Genomic DNA, 17,409 nt, shown 5'->3' with positions numbered 1-17,409 from the left:
TATATTGTACATTTTAAAGGACTTTCAGGATGTTTACCAATAAAAGTCAGCTATTTTGGGAGGGAGAGTTTTGTCAAGCACTTTATCAGACAACAAAACAATAAATGAAAAATTGAGCAAAATAAATGCTACTTAAAAATACATCCATTTGTATTATTCTTCATAACGAGTCATTATTTTAGACAGCATCATTATTAAAATGTGCTTAACAGAGTAGACTGTGTCACAGCATGGGATCAAATTGACAAACATTAAAGTTATAAGTAGAAAAAGATTTATAATAGGGACAGACACTAGGAGCCTAGCATCAAGTACAGATAATTCTAAAGTGGAAATGAGTGAAGCAATTAAAACAAAAAACAACCTGCAATGTAGTAGTCGTCATTTTAGCATGAGACCGTTTGCCTCGATTGAAATGGTATATCAAAAGAGTCTCATGAGGAGACATGACAGAGTGTGTTCCTTACAGACATAGTCACCAAACTAAATAAATGTTTACCCATCGTACACAGATTTTAACTACACTAATGATCAAGGGCATGAACATAAACCTTCGGCTGGCTGTACAACGGTACAAACACTCATACTGGATTAATTTTGAGTCCCTAGAGTTATAATTTGGGATATGCAGGGAAAGCAGGATACTCCGAGTAAAGACACATAGAAACAGACTGGGTGTACACCAGTATTTCAACCCTGTTTTGGGGAGCTGTGAACTAAAACTCCTAAACTATGCCACCCCAAATTTGTGAAATGCAAATCACAAATGTATCTTAGGTACACATTCTTTGTACTCAGATACAGCGGCCCTTTTTAAGGAAATTTAATTTCAAGTCTTTGCCTGTTGCTTGCATTTACAATGCAAAAGACCATCATTGTTTTTAGTCATTTTTGAGGAGGACATTTTCTGTTAAATATGCAATGTGTTATTTCTATAGAAACAACCCTTAGCATATCTACGGCTTAAGCTGAAGAGTTTGTCCTAGGACTGTTCTTTTGTGGACTATATTCTGCACCATGGTGCAGGTAAACCCTCCCTCCACCCCTCATTTTTAATAGTCCCTGCTGATAAGTAAGCCAGTCATCAAGTATCGGGCAGTATTTACATGCCCCTGTTTCTCCAAACTTGGGTGCCCAGTATGCAGTGTACTACCATAACTTTTCTTAGTAACATTTTTTTTTTTTGAAAACAAAATTTTTTGACCATTACTCACAACTGAAATTACACAACATATTCAGCACCATCAAAATATGTTGAACAAAAGAAGATTGAAAGAAATAAGCTATTTCATATTTGAAAACATAGTAGATAGTCAGGCATTCTTTTTGACAGCACATTACCAAGATATTTAAAAGCAACAGCTTCGCTTTCTATCAAAAGCCCAGTTTAAATGTACAAGAGAAGACAGCAAGAGAGCAAACAGCAAAGCAGGAACATCTTACCTTGTCCCTTCTTCCTTGACTTGGGTCTCAAGGAAACCTACAGGATGAACAATACAAAGATTTAAGCAAGCAGCACAATAGGAGCCAAAGCAAAACTAAGTGCAACTGCAGCGGCTCTATTACAGCTTTGTGAATATATATGGTTTTAACCACTGACACAGAAAATTGATTAATGCCTTCTGCTGGAACATCCTGTTTCATATCACGCTTCTCTTGCACTTCTCAGCTGAGAGGCTGACAGTTTCAAATTGCTGCTTGCTTTAGCTAACTTTTCTCCACACTTTTATTTAGTAAAGCACGCCACTTAGAGATTTTTTTTTTGCATGCAAATTAATTTGCAGCTTATTTTACATGCAAAGAGTGGCATCTGTAGCTATAACAAACAGATGAATCACGACTGTGCTTTGGTCACATTTTCCTACTAACCTGCACATGATATACATATAAAAGTGGGCTTCTTTACTTGCACCAGCTTACATTTCTTATCAGGTTTCACATTCACAAATCATCCATAGTTCCCCTTTTTAAGTTAACTATAAAATTTTCAGCACTATTTTCTATTACACAGCCAAGGCCAGCTTTTAATATTTTACCTGTAATGGTCTCTTCCAAAACCTAATGGCATGTGAATTGCACATAAAACAAACCAGGTTGGAAAAGTAAAAGCAGATTAACAGTCATGGTACCTTGTGCCAATAACTAGATGGAATAATTGAAAAATAGTGCAACATCCTGTCCAGGGATTTTTCCTGCTGTGCTGGGATGGGCTCCAGCTTTACCACGACAATGTTCAGGATATAGCAGGTTTGGAAAATGGATGGTACTATGGCAAGGGCTACTCCTCTTCACCCTTGAGCAGTAATGGAGTGAAGAGAAAAGAAGAGCCGCCTACTCCAGCACAGCTCAAGGTGGAAGGGGTACCCAAAGTATTTTGGTATCAGGTACACTTTATTAATGTAGTGGAAAGTGGCAGCATACCAGGTACCTAATGAGGGATAAGATGGCATACATTGATGGTATCTGGCACTACGTAACCACAGAATAACACCAACAACTGCAATAATAATAGTGCTTGACATCAATTGCCAATGGTGTATGTGGTGAAAAAATGCTGTGGTAATAAGTGATGCTGAATGCTTCTCACCTGTACACCATACTGAAATGGAAAGAGTTAAGCAGCCAGGAGTGAGAAGGTATCTCCAGAAGCATTAAATCTCAAATATAGTCAAGTAAGAAAGTATGTAGTATGCACACCTTCTCTCTCTCTCTCTTTTTTTTAAAAACTTATAAAAGGTCAGAACAAATAAATCGTCTTCCCTAGGTTCCAAGATTAGGTGAAATGAAATAGTGTGTGCTTACTTTTTCAGATGACTGTATATACTGGGATGTTATGGCAAGCTGAATAAACATTTAGAGAGATCTCAAAATGAATTTTAAGATATCTGGAAATGCATTTTAGATATCTCAAATTGAATTACAGATATCTAAAAATCTATTTTTAGATATCTAAAAAGCATTTTATGATATCTCAAGTAGATGTCAAGATATCTTGAAATGATGTGCTGTACATTTTGAAATATCTGAAATACATTTCAAGATATCTCAAATACATTGAGATCTCAAAATCACTTCTTGTAAAATTTCCTGTTCTTTCAATGGGACTTCCTGTCTATCTGAAAATGAATTTGAGATATCTTAAAATGAGTGGGAAGTTATTTTAGGATATCGCAAATTATAATAAAGATATCTCAAAAAGCATTTAAGATAACTTAAAATTCACTGTTTGAGATATCTAAAATACATTTTTAGATATCTAAAATTAATTTCATGATATCTTAAAATGGGTATCTGCTCCATTTCAGATATGTAACAACGTATTTCAAGATATCTAAAATGCAAGATATCTAATAAAAAAGAAGTCCCATTGAAATAACAGGCAGTTTTACAGGAAATGATTGAGATATCTTGAAATGCATTCAAGATATCTTAAAATGTGAAGGAAATTATTTTAAGATATCTCAAAGCGAGTTTCAGATATCTTAAAAAATAAATTACATTTTAAGATATCCGAAATTCATTTTGAGATATCTCTAAATGTTAATTCGGGTTGCCATAGGGATGTAGTAACACATCTTGCCAGCCCATAGACTTCTGGACTGGGCTACAGTAGTGTGACAGTGGTTTCCCTTTGACTGGTAGCAGGACAATTACTGAGTAGATACACTAGGACGAAGGTATATACTACTTGAGTCCAGTGCCAGTTTACCTCAGAGATACACTGAAAAGCACTAATAAGGCAATGGTGCTGTATGAAAGATACCACAGTTTTATGGTGAAAACATTCTAGAATAATACAATGATACAACAGAAAAAAATAAGAACAGTTTTGACAGGAATGAGCCTTTGAGCCCAACAAGGCTCACTGAAACTTTTCAAGAAGTATTATACCTACTGCTTCTCACCTTTACCTTCTCATTGTGCTTACAAGATATTATATAAGGACTAATTATACATATATTAATGCTAGGTAAGCCCTATTGATTGATTTGTGAAAATATACAACAGAAATAAATGTACACTATACTGGAAAGCCATAACAGAGCTGAAGAATCCAATATCAGTCATTAAAGGAATCTACCAGAAATAAGTAATCTAGCCAAGGGCACTTAATGTAAGGTATCAAAAGAATAAACTGCAGCATGACAGTGGTACACAGACCAACTTCAGCGTAGAGAAACTGGAAAGCAGAAACAGAACATTTCTACTTCATGCCTATTAGTAAAGGGCAGTGCTGGCAAGCAGTGACACAGTAGAGCTGCACAACATCTGATACCAAGAGGGATATGTGGTAAAGGGTAATGAACTACCCAGTGGCAGTTGCCAGAAGGACACACTGGTCAATTTGCATTTGTACAAGTCAGTATGGTGCCACTCACCACTGGACCTTGTCTGAACGGTAATACAACAGTTGTCACTAGTTAACACACTTTCTCAGTTAAGCCAACTGCAGTTTTTAAATGAAGACTAATCTATTCCGTAAATCCTCCAGTGCAACTGCCAGTTGAAAAAAAAAATATTTCCCCTTGTGATCTCATAATATTAGCTAATTAAGCAGAAGCACTTGGCAAACAAGATAAACAGAGAAAGCTGCAACCAAGGAACACTCACTGTAAATGTAACTTTAAAGAAATAAAACAAAAAATAAGTTTGCAAGAACTCTCATTTCTGCACTTGATTTACTGTTGCAGTTAAATATCAACAGAGGACAGATAATAAAAGTAGGGGCCCCAACATCAAGCCCTGGAGTGGCAAAGTGGCTATAGGTTTTCATGTCATCTCAGTTTCTTAAATAGAAGCCAATGGCTGATGCTAATCAATTAGTGCTCCAGTAAGATTTTTGTATTTAATTTTTATTAACTCGCTTAAGATTCCATACCTTTCTATTTTCTAAGCCTGCTTAATTCTGAGCAGAGTTGCTGGAGACTGGAGCCTATCCTAGCAAGCACTGGGCACCAGCCCATCACAGGGTGAACATACTCATTCACTCACTCACTCAAATTTAACATCACTAATCCACCTAACCTGCCTGTCTGTCTGTCTGTCTGTCTAAGGATTGTGGAAGGAAGATCACACGACAAAGTGAGGACCTGGAACATGAACGCTGGTGTCCCACCAATGCACCAGCATGCTAACTTTGCTCAAGTATCCCAACCCTTCATTGCTTCTTTTGTTTTTAAGCAACTAATTTTACTGTTTAAAAGCTTCTCATTTTGTTAACCTGCTGCCAATTAACAGTGAGATGTAAACGACAAAGAAGCCAGCAGCTCACCATCATCTGTTCCAATTTACACTTATGTGTTCATCATTTAGTATCTGTTTTACTAAAAGATATGGAAGCAAAAATCAGCTCAGTCTACAAATCATTTGTAGGATATTCTCAGGAAAGACGTGACCTGGTAGAATAAAAGCAATAGAATAAAATAAGTTTCATGGTCAGCCTGAATTTTCTTCTAAATTAAAAAGTGGGTTGAATGATAAACCTACAACTAGCATAGCCCTATTGAACTGAATTGGAGGACCCATGCATAACAGGTACTTAGAAAAGACACAAAACAAGAACAAGAACATAATTGGATTCAGCCATAAGTGATGACATTTCTTTGAACAAAGTTTTAAAATTAATCCTATGTTGACCTTTTCCCTAAACTAGATTTTTTTTCAAGATTGACAATGGAGCTTTTCATAAAGAAGCAAAAATAGCAGATTTACAAGAGGATATCGGAGATGTAAAGCCATTGCCTAATCCTGACCATGCATAATATTAGAGCCACATTTCACAAACTGGAAAATCTCAAGGACCAAGATAACCAGTTATCTCACTAACTAAACCAGAAAATATCAACCTTAAAAAATACAACAAATAACTTGAATTACCTCTTTTGAAGCTGTAATAGTAGCAGGCAAAAGGGGAACAAAAGGGCTGCCTACATGAAGGAATGATTTACACCTTTCCTGGTCAAATGACAACTCATTTGTTCTATCCTTCATTTTCAAGAGATGACTATTATAGTGTATAGAAATAGCAAAACGTAAGGGGATGATAGCATGGAACTGTTGTTCAAGTGACCACTGTCAGGAGGTTGATATTCTCTTGTGTCTCTTCCTTGCTTTAATCTGGGTTATTAGCAGCAGTCGTGGAGGGCAGCTGCTCTCATCATCTCGTTTTCATTCTATTGGAAGTCCCTAATTATCTGAATTTTGCTGAGCAGAACTCATATCTTGCAAATGACACATTCAAATCTTTGTTTAAAGCACAGGTGTCAAACTCCAGTCCTCAAGGGCCGCAGTGGCTGCATGTTTTCATTCTAACCATCTTCTTCATTAGTGAGCCATTTTTACTGCTAATTAACTTCTTTTGCTTTAGTTTTAATTAACTTGACTCAGGCCCCTTAATTGTCTCTTTTTCCTTAATTAGTAGCCAAACAATAATGAGACATCAGACAAGCCACAATATGACCAGGTCACCTTTGCCCATCACACAATATCTGAAAATAAATAAAGGTGAAGGTCTCAGTAAGGTTGATCTCTCAGGTCATCGAAATATTTTGTTGGTGTTCTTAGAAAAAAATGAAAAATCAACAGATCTGGAAATGTCTGCTGTGGCAGAATGAGAGCAGCAACAAGCCATTGAATTAAATAACAGGCTTAATTAACAGCAAGGATCAGCTTCTCGTTAACAGACTGTTTGGAGTGAAATTGGTTGGAGTTTGAAATCCCAGTTTAGCTGGTCATCTTTTGGCTTGTTTCACATCTCATTTCTGTTTGGCTGCCATTTAATGAAGAAACAAATCAATTCAGAGGACAGAATCCTTAAAAACAGGACTATTGAAATGAAGGGAAAAGGAGTTAATTAGCATTGAAAACTACTCACTGATTAGGAAAAGGGTTAGAATGAAAACCTGTAGTCACTGCAGCCTTCCAGGCCCGGAGTTCGACACCCCTGGTTTAAAGGAACCCAACTTGAACTATTCGTTAGAAACTCTAAGAACCTACTACTAAGTCACTTTACATGGCATAAGTGCAGTAAAACTGGGCAGACTGTAGGACCTAATAAGGGTAGAGCTGCACCTGTGGTGCGAGCAGAGCGGCTTGCTTTAGCTCAGAGTGGACAAAGTCATTCCTGGAGGGCTGCAGGTTTTTGTTCCAACCCAATTGCTTAATAAGAAGCACTTATTGCTCAAGTAACACTTTTGCTTCATTTTAGTTATCTCACTCATTAAAATTTTGAACCCTTATTGCCTATTTTAGTCTTAAACAGCTGCAGTCTCAGTTTTTAATTGCTCCTTATTAGCAATAAGAAGCAAATGACAAAAGAAACCAGCTTTTCTCCATTTCGTTTGTTATCATTTACACCTGTGTGCATTTATCATGCACTATTGAGTTTAATTAAATACTTGGAAGGAAAGTGAAGAGAGAAAAGTGAAGGACTGAGAATTACTCATCTGGTTGTAGGCTTCAAATCATTTGGATGATATCCTTAGAAAGAAAAAGAAAAATCTAGGATATGAGAATCACCTGACATAGCAGAGTTAAAGCACTAACAGGTCATGAAATTAAATTCTGGCAACAATTGCCTTCTAATTAAGCAACTGGATTGGAACAAAAACCTGCAGCCACTGCTGCCCACCAGGACTGACTTTGCCCAGCCCTGCTTTAGCTGGTCCAATCATTTGATTAACCTAGAATGAGGTGGTTGTGCTAATTAATGACTTTCTTTAATCAGACACCAGGCTTCTTCTGACTCTGGTAAACAATTAACATGTTGCAAAACCTAGAAAGGTGTGAATTGGTGATATTTTATTGTCATAAGCAACAATTTTGTCATGTTTCTTCTTTGATATTCAAGACAAACTGTTTCCGTATTTGTGTCTTAATCTCTTTATCGTAATTAATTACCATGAGCAGACGTAAGCACAAAAACCACACATCTGCTTCAGGGTGTGGAGATTATGAAGTGGTAGCTTAAAATGAACATAAGATAAAACAGCATTACCATATCCTTTATGTCAAACATATTTTTAAAAACATACATTGCTGGCAACTTTAGGTTTGACAGACTTAATTTAGAATAACATAACAATAGTCTGAAATATTCCATCTATTTAGCAGACATAACATAGAACAAAGGCTGAATTTGGCACCATAGCATAGCAAGACCACCACACCTACACAGTGTTAATTTACGGTTGTCAGTTAGCCTGGAGGAAAACCTGGAGTATCCAAAGAAAAACCTACACAGACACAGAGAGATTGTGTAAACTCCACACAGTCAGGAATATATCTTTGATAATTTATCTTTAAATTAAAATATTAGAACAAGTTAACTATTGACACAATTTAATTTAGGACTGAGGATACATCCACAATACTGTGTGTTCATTCACACTAGCATTATCACGTCATTTACGAAAGTAATCCATCCACACTTAAATGACCAAAAATGCAAACAATGTTGACATTCACCTACACTGGGTATGCATGCATCGGTGGACAAATTCTTGAAGGGGTGGTAATGCAGCCGGCCACAGGATTTATTGCAGAATTGTAGCAATCGGTAAATTATTTACTTTCTGCACATGAATGTACAAAAACAAATTTAGATGCATACAGGTAAGTAACATAATAAGTGCCATGGAAAGCAACTCTTCTATGTTGCTTCTTCTATGGCGCTATGTTGGAATGTGGTTTTCTCTTTTGAAGGGTGGCCAATCAGTGAATGACATGTTATAAGCAGGATCCACTCAAGAATGTGCCATGTAATAAGCACAAGCAACTAGAGTCTGCATTTTTAAAAGTCTATGTTTTCAGCTGCCCACATTACAAAACTAAGGCTGTGTGGATAAAAGGCAAAGACAGAAACTAATGTCTATGTTTTTAAAGTAAACGGTAGGAGTCTGGATGGGGTCTAAGACAACTAATGGAATAAAATGTCCATATTCAGATGTGTTGTATTCATTCATGGGCGGCACGGTGGCGCAGTGGGTAGCGCTGCTGCCTCGCAGTTGGGTGATCTGGGGACCTGGGTTCGCTTCCCAGGTCCTCCCTGCGTGGAGTTTGCATGTTCTCCCCGTGTCTGCGTGGGTTTCCTCCGGGCGCTCCGGTTTCCTCCCACAGTCCAAAGACATGCTGGTTAGGTGGATTGGCGATTCTAAATTGGCCCTAGTGTGTGCTTGGTGTATGGGGGTGTTTGTGTGTGTCCTGCAGTGGGTTGGCACCCTGCCCAGGATTGTTTCCTGCCTTGTGCTCTGTGTTGGCTGGGATTGGCTCCAGCAGACCCCCGTGACCCTGTGTTCGGATTCAGCGGGTTGGAAAATGGATGGATGGATGGATGTATTCATTCACTTTTCATTTCTTCATGCAAGAAAGCACCATTAGCTCTGTTGCTCTAATGATAATTCTAATTTCTTCTCACTTATATCAGTCTTGGCCTATTCAAGGCCATAACCTGCAGATTCAATTCAACTGGGACATTTCATTCTATCCACTCTAAAATCAGCATCCTGAATTTGAATGCAAACCCTGCTTGTGTGGGGCATTTTATCCCTGTGTCAGAATGGGTTTTTCTCTGCATACTTTGGATTTTTGTCCACATTACAAGAATATGTTAGGTTATCATGTATTTTTAAGTTGGGCACTTGAGATGTGGGCATGTATACAAATCAGAATGGTACCACCTCAGTGGTTGGTTGGTTCCTGCCTTGTATCTGATGTTGTTGCCACTGGCCCACCACGACCATAAACTGGAATTGAAAATGTATTACTTCTCCCTTTTTCAACCCAGTCCTGGTCCTGATCTAGTTTTGTTCTTACTAGTGTCTTAATTTTATGTCAATCTTTGCTGTTAATGGAGGTTCTGCTTTTATTAGGGGGCTGGCCCCCATCTGTTTGATTTGTGAATTGATTGATATGTTAGATTATAAAACTGACAATTTCAGAAGGCAACAAACAGGGTGTGTTTTATGGGCAGACAATGAAGTATCACCCTGTTCAGGTGTACTTGCTGCCTATCACGCAGTGCTACTGACCTGAAATATGCAGAATGGACAGGAAAAACACCAGGAATCAGTTATTTTGAGTGGATATCATATAAAAAGGAATTATGTTTGCTAAGAGTAGCACAGCAAAGTAATGAAATGACGATAAGGCCCACATTCAGTTATCGTTTACAAGAAATGTATTTTGGGCAATGTATCATGGATGGGTTCTCTGATAAATTTAATCCTTCAGGAAAATTCTAGTCAAGATAACACATTTGACAAGATGTGAGATTGAAAAAAAAATGTAAAGACGGTTAAGAAGGAGTCCCATTCGACTGATAGTTGCTTAAAGCACAAAGCATGGGGAGTAGAACTATCAAGGAAACTAACAGACACACATTTAAGTGCAGTAGTCTAATATAACATGAGTACCACACAAATAGAACATTTTAAAATAACAGCTGCATCCACACAAGTTTTGAAAATAAGAATTCTTCCATAAAATACTTCACAGTTGTAATGGTAAAGTACAACATGCGAAGGTTAGAGCATGAAACTAGAGACAGGAACATCAGTCCTATCTCAAAAAAAATCACCCGGTGTCTCAGATTCTTCTGTTTCATTACAATTACTCATTGAAATATCAATCATACTGGTATAAAGTAGTGCTACTATCTACATTTCACATAACTAGAAGTAAAAAAACAAAACAAAGGATTTATAATATAAATCTGAGTGACATTTCAAGATTTTCCAGCGAGCACACTGTCCACTGTCTTATGCAGTATCTGTTTCTCCTTTTCTTTCCTATTTCTTAATTTTTGTCTTTTTTTACATTCTCTTTGATTTGACATACACCATTGAGAGAAGTGCCTTCGTGGGATGTTGCAGACTTCAACAATCTGGTCAAAGGCAAAGTAGGAGGTGAAAGCAGAAGAAGAAGCAAAGAGGGAAGAAGCCATGATCAGAAGAATTTAGACACGGGAAGTACTTGTAGTAAGTGGTGGAGAAATAAGTGTGGCCTGCAGCAAAGCTGGAGAAGTATACTGAATGCCAGAGCTAAAATAAAACAAAAGACAAAAATCAGACATTATGAAAGCTCAACAGGAGTCAATATGGATGCTAAAGTCACCAAGGCTACAATGTGGCAGACCTCATTGTCTTGGCCGATATCATGAACAATTTGGAGAATCGGTGCATAATGGAACAGAAGATCACAGCAATGTTAGAGTGCCATTTCTCAGGATGTGTCACTTGTGGTAATGCTCCTAGGAGTTTGCCCTTTAAACCACAAGGCTTTACATTCAATCCTCTCCTCTCTATGACACTGAAAATATCAGTTTTCTTTGTAAAAGGTACATGCAAACAACTATACTATAGCTTTCTGCTTACAAGGCATCTTCGTCTGGTGTTCCCTCTACACATCTTCCAATCTGTTTTGTCCAGTTCATGTCTGCTGTGAGCTGGAGTACCACTGTCACATTGAGTGTAAGGAAAGAATAACCCTTAGACTGAGTGCCAGCTCACTGCTGCCCACACTCATGCATATAGTCAAATTACAGTAGTTAATCACCCTAAGCTGAAAATATTTGGGATGTGGGAGGAAACACACTTGGTGAAATCATGCAGACTCCAAACAGATAGTGACCTCACTTAAATTTGAATTAAAGCCCCTGGGGCTGTGAGACAAGAGTGCTAACTAGTAAGCCACCCAGCTATAAAAGGGTCATCTCTAAAATTAAAGTTGTTTTGAAGCACCGTCATATATTTTGGTAAATCCACAGAATCATTAAGCTATCTGAATGCTTGTTGACTGCCTTTTTCTACAAGAAGCCGTTTTGTCCTGTGGTCATTTTATACTAACTTCTTCTTTTTAAATGGTTTAATTATTTCACATGAGGATAAATAATTTAATATACACATTAATCAAAGCTGAAAAAAAAAAGAAAAATCTGTAAAATTTATGATCATCTTACAGTTTTTAACATCTACCATATTGTGCAGGCTTAAACCTTGGATAAGATGTCAGTCCTTATCATGATTAATCTATTGAATTAAGGTTTAGAGAAAAAATTGTATCATACTTACAGGGTTGTATGCCTCTGCTTCCATTGGAGACAATAAGGAACTGGGGAAATGCACCTGAAGAAAAAATGATAATGTCACTTTTACATTCTTAAGAAATTAGTCTAACAACCTCAAATTAGGGCAAAACTAACTGTTCAGTTTCTTGGAGATTAGTTAGAGAGCCAATAGTATAACTTATATGATTTCATTCTTCATTTATTGCTTCAAAATGTGCCATCCTTGAAGAAGTATGTTAATGGGAGAAGGGTCAGCTACTATAGTTGGCGATGGTTTGCCATTGGTAGAGAAGTCACCAAGGCAACACAGAGTCTGTTTGGAGAGAGTGAGACCCACATGTATACGTCTCAATTCCAGTTTGATCAAAGATCCATAATTATAGAGTTTCACTTGGATGAAACTCTTACAAGGGACAATGAGAAGGCCTGGGAAAGTGACGCAAGGACAAGAGAACTCGTGCAGGCTGTTCCCCCACTGTGTCGACTGCTCTAGGACATAGCCTAAAAAATCAATCAGGAATGACTGAAGAACATTTTTGTTAGGTATAATGCCCAGTGGAGGCTGGTGGTCTTTTGGCCTTGAAACCTCTGCAGAATTTGTTTTTTTTCCCTCCAGTTTGTCTGGAGTTTGTTTTTCTGTCCTCTCTGGCCATTTGATCTTATCGTCAGACTTATCTTTACAGAGTTAAGAAAACAATTCTACATATAAGGATTCCATTTCTCTATTAATTATAATTCTATCTTACATACATTTATTTTTGTAGGGTACTTATTCATTATCATTATTATCTAATTTTAATTTGTTTTTCACTTCTTGTAATTATTTATTTCACATGTTGTAAAGCACTATGAGATACATCCTGTGTATGAAAATGTGAAAAAAAAACCAGCAAAAACCAAAAATGCAAAGCAAGACTCAATCGAGTTAAACAAACAAGCCATGAATCTGAGTACATGTTATGCGTTTTTTGAAAAGAAATCAAGCATATCCATCATTTCTAGTTTTAGGAGAGAATGGCAGTGGGCTACAATGTTACTTGCTGTACTGAACAAGCTTTTAAAGACAATGGTGGTAGCACGTTTGGACTGCCAGGTATTTACATGGCAGTTTAGCCATGATCAGAAAGGTCTTCTTTTGAGTGTTTTCAGCAAATAAGCAGTCATTTCCTCTGTGTCAATGATATTTCATGCAAATATGTGCTTATTACTTGATATATTGCAATGTTGAAGGTGCTTCTTTACTTTTCTTGAGCAAACTACCCCACAGCATCTTCTCCAGGGAGATGGGTTACAGCTCTTACCAGGGCACATAGTAGAAGATGAGGTCATAATGAGGGTACAGTGTGTATGCTACATCATTTTCTCCCGCTACTTTTGTTAGATAAATGCAGAAAAAATAATGGGGGCAACACGACTGAATATAGTGGCAATCACAATCATGTAGATACAAGTACTTGATTTGTTTTTTGAGTAATGTGTTTTGACCTCTAGCATTCATTTTTTACTTTTGATTATTGGCTCATGTTTTGGTTCTGGATTTCGTGTTGTTGACTTCTTGGTTTTGTCCCTGCTAGTGCTTAAGCATTGCCTTTTGTCCTTTTTAGTTTAATAAATATTACAGAGAACAGGTATTTTTTAAGTGGTGAGAAGTTTTCTGGAGATATAATCCAAAATAGGCATCACGCAGGCAGTGGCAGTAAAATATTTAATTTACTAAAGTGATCAACACTAGAAGAGGTAAGTAGACAGTGTGAAGCTGCATTATGAGTTCACAGCCCTTTTCAAAAAAGGCAATGAATGTGAATTTTAGATATGTTCAAAGAACACATGAAAGGTACAATTTTGTGCATTATTTGTTTAACTGGACTCAAGTTATCTACTGTATTATTAGGAGACTATTAGTAACTTTGACACAAGAGCAAAGATAGCTGTCAAAGGGGACCTCATCACTTAAATAATTTAAAGTATTAGTTTTCTCCTTTCATGTTTTTGCTTTAAGAAACAGCAGCTGAAACTCTCCTTTCTTATTTGAGGTACCTCATGTGGAGTGCTGGTGAGTGCGGGACCCTGACACTTAGAATATTGAAGCATTCCTGGTCTGTGCAGATTACAAAACCTTCAGTGGAGATGGACCTCACACCTCTGTAGCCTCAGCTAATGAGCTTCAGATTCAAAGAGCTTAGCTTAGCCATGTGAATTTCCCATTGGGATTAATAAAGTATCTATCTATCTATCTATCTATCTATCTATCTATCTATCTATCTATCTATCTATCTATCTATCTATCTATCTATCTATCTATCTATCTATCTATCTATCTATGTGTGGCCATTGTCAAATGTCTTTTAGCACAATCTCATTATATTTTATGATCCCATGTGTAGAACTATCGCAAACCGAATAAACAATTACATATATTTCAAAATGCATTTTTAAGAGGCTTTGAACTAAACTGTAAGACATCCATCCATCCATCCATTTTCCAACCCGCTGAATCCGAACACAGGGTCACGGGGGTCTGCTGGAGCCAATCCCAGCCAACACAGGGCACAAGGCAGGGAACCAATCCTGGGCAGGGTGCCAACCCACCGCAGGACACACACAAACACACCCACACACCAAGCACACCCTAGGGCCAATTTAGAATCGCCAATCCACCTAACCTGCATGTCTTTGGACTGTGGGAGGAAACCGGAGCGCCCGGAGGAAACCCACGCAGACACGGGGAGAACATGCAAACTCCACGCAGGGAGGACCCGGGAATCGAACCCAGGTCCCCAGGTGTCCCAACTGCGAGGCAGCAGCGCTACCCACTGCGCCACCGTGCCGCCCCTAACTGTAAGACATTCTATATATAATATTAATTCTGTTTCAAGATATCTAAAATTTTCTGATGCTTTGAAGTGATATCTATGAGATATGAAAAATGCATTTTTAAGCTATGTCAATATATTTTGAGATATCTTAAAATAACTCACTGTACTTTTAAGATAATCCAAATGCAATTCAAGATATTTGTTTTCAAAAGGATGCCCTGTCATTTCAAGATAGATACAGATTCAAGATACAGATTATCTGTAATTAAGCAATACATTTTTTCTTCATATCTTGAAATCTAATAAAAATAATAAAAAAAAATACATTTCAGGTATTTTCTTGTTGACTTACATACTAAGATATCTAAAATATATTTTAAGATATCTCAAGTTAGTTTCCTGATATATAAAATGGTTTTCTGCTCCATCTGAGATATGTTAAAATGTATTTCAGAATATCTCAAAATTTAAGATATTGGAAATATATTTTATAATAGGTAGAAGTTATTTTAAGATATCATTTTGAGATTTCTAAAATACAGTTAAAGATCTCTCAAATATGAGCCAATAAGAAAATACCTGAAATTAATTTTAAAATAAAGAGAAAGATCTCTTGAAAGAAAATCAAATTTTATAGAAGTTGACATATCTGAAAATAAACTTCAGATATCTTAAATGCATGAAAGGTCATTCTGAGATATCTTGAAATGTTCAAGTGGTTATTTAGAGATCCTAAAATGTAAGTGACGTATCTTTTTAAACATATTTGAGATATTTCAATATGCACTGCAGATATACTGTATTTTGAGATATCTTGATTTCATTTTGAAATGTCTCTAAATGTTAATTGGGGCTGTCATACACAACACATAGCCATAAATGTTTATACTGTCTACTGTGTGTACCATTTTAAGGTTTCTCCTCAAGCATATCCTGGAGAATCATATGTTAACTTGTTTTGTTCATGTGCACGCAACAAATAAATGAAATGGGAAAACACTGTATTTAAAAATGTAATCTGCCGTACGTAAACAATATTTTTTGTCTAATTTTCATGCTTACCATAACCCATACAGTTTTGTTACCTACATATAATCTTTTTTCGCACCTATATTAGTATAGCCACATATTGCTTAGTGCTAAATTTAAAGCCATGATCCTTTCTTTCTTTCTCCCACTTAGCTCAGATGATTATGTGATTTTAGTGGGGGGTGATTTTATTAGTACATTATAGGATAACCAGGACAGGAACCATTCCATAGCTTATCCATTTCTTACTGGGGTATAGTATTAGATATGCAAACAGTACGACCTGTAGGATGTGGGGAGGGTGATGAATGGGAATGCGAGGCGGTATACTCTGGGACAAGTAAGGGGGTGACTCACTTTCTCTTGCCAGACCATTTATATACTTTTAAACATCAGTTTAGACTTTTTACTTAGTCCTTTTTAATCCCCACTATTAATCAGGTCACCGTTTAGATGTCTGTCAAACCATTTTGCCTCAAAATCACCATAAAAGCTTGCACTGGAACTTTAACAATCAAGATGTAACATGATTTAGGTTTTGATTTATGTATATAAATATAAAAATACACATGTATATTGCGTATTTTTCTTCTCTGAGGCAATGTTGGGACATAGGAAAAGTGCAGATTTATCAGTTCTGTTGGTAGTTAAATGCAGAGCACTAATAAGGAAATGAGAGCCCTGAAGGAACAGATTATCGCACTTCAACAGACCATGGCTTCCTCTTTAGATGGAAATGTGCTGGAAACCTTTAAAAAGAGAAACACAGCATTCTTTGAACTGATGGATTATAAAGTGCAGGGTGCGCTGATGTGCTCTCAATTTGAAACTGAACCTGAGGCAGATGCACCAACAAGATACTTTTTTGCTTTATCGAGGAAACAGGGCCAGAGTCAGATGATTCTGTGTTTGAAACATACAGAGGACTAGGAGCTGCGATAGATTGGAATACTGAGCTCTACTCAAGATAATTAAATGACATACTTAAATTTCTTGCTTTTCTGAAGATTTGCCATATGAATAAACATACTGCTGCAACACAAACAAAATCATGGTGCTAGAGAGTGGTGACATATTGCATTTTGATCAGCACACACACGTAGGAATTTCACTGTGCTCAGAACAGGTAACCATAAAAACCTATACACCCTATAAACAAGGGGAAGTCTCCTGGTGCTGGTGGACTCCCAGTTGATTTTTATGACCTTTTCTGGAACGTGAAGGATCTTGATTTACTGTCTGTTATGCACCAAAGCCTGAAGTGGGTGTTCTCCATAAAAAGGGCAACTTTTGGGAAATCATGAACTGGTAATCTGGCTTTGCTCTGCACAGACTATAAAATTCTGTCTACAATATTAGCAATCAGACTAAGAAGGATAACAGAACCATCAGGAGTACACCGAAAAACAATGATGTGCATGGCTGCGTTGCAAGGAGAAAACCACTACTCACCAAAAAGAACTTTGCTGTTCATCTAAAGTTTGTTAAAGGCCACATGGA

General features: G+C 37.1%; 1 protein-coding gene across 3 annotated transcripts in view; it reads right to left on the bottom strand.

The window, feature by feature from the left end:
- Positions 1–17,409, bottom strand: part of ipcef1 (interaction protein for cytohesin exchange factors 1) — a 315,976-nt gene that overhangs the window by 75,642 nt on the left and 222,925 nt on the right. For 2 of the 3 annotated variants that reach the window (XM_028797427.2, XM_028797428.2), the window contains exons 16-17: positions 12,069–12,122; positions 1,444–1,480 (exon numbers count right to left, since the gene is read on the bottom strand). In XM_028797427.2, the coding sequence (XP_028653260.1) occupies positions 1,444–1,480; positions 12,069–12,122 (91 nt within the window). The remainder of the gene's footprint in view (positions 1–1,443; positions 1,481–12,068; positions 12,123–17,409) is intronic. The other variant, XM_051925198.1, reaches the window with a different exon arrangement.

The sequence above is a fragment of the Erpetoichthys calabaricus genome, chromosome 3, assembly GCF_900747795.2.
Source record: "Erpetoichthys calabaricus chromosome 3, fErpCal1.3, whole genome shotgun sequence".
In the NCBI taxonomy this organism is placed as follows: Eukaryota; Metazoa; Chordata; class Cladistia; order Polypteriformes; family Polypteridae; genus Erpetoichthys; species Erpetoichthys calabaricus.
This window is presented reverse-complemented; position numbering and strand designations above follow the sequence as displayed.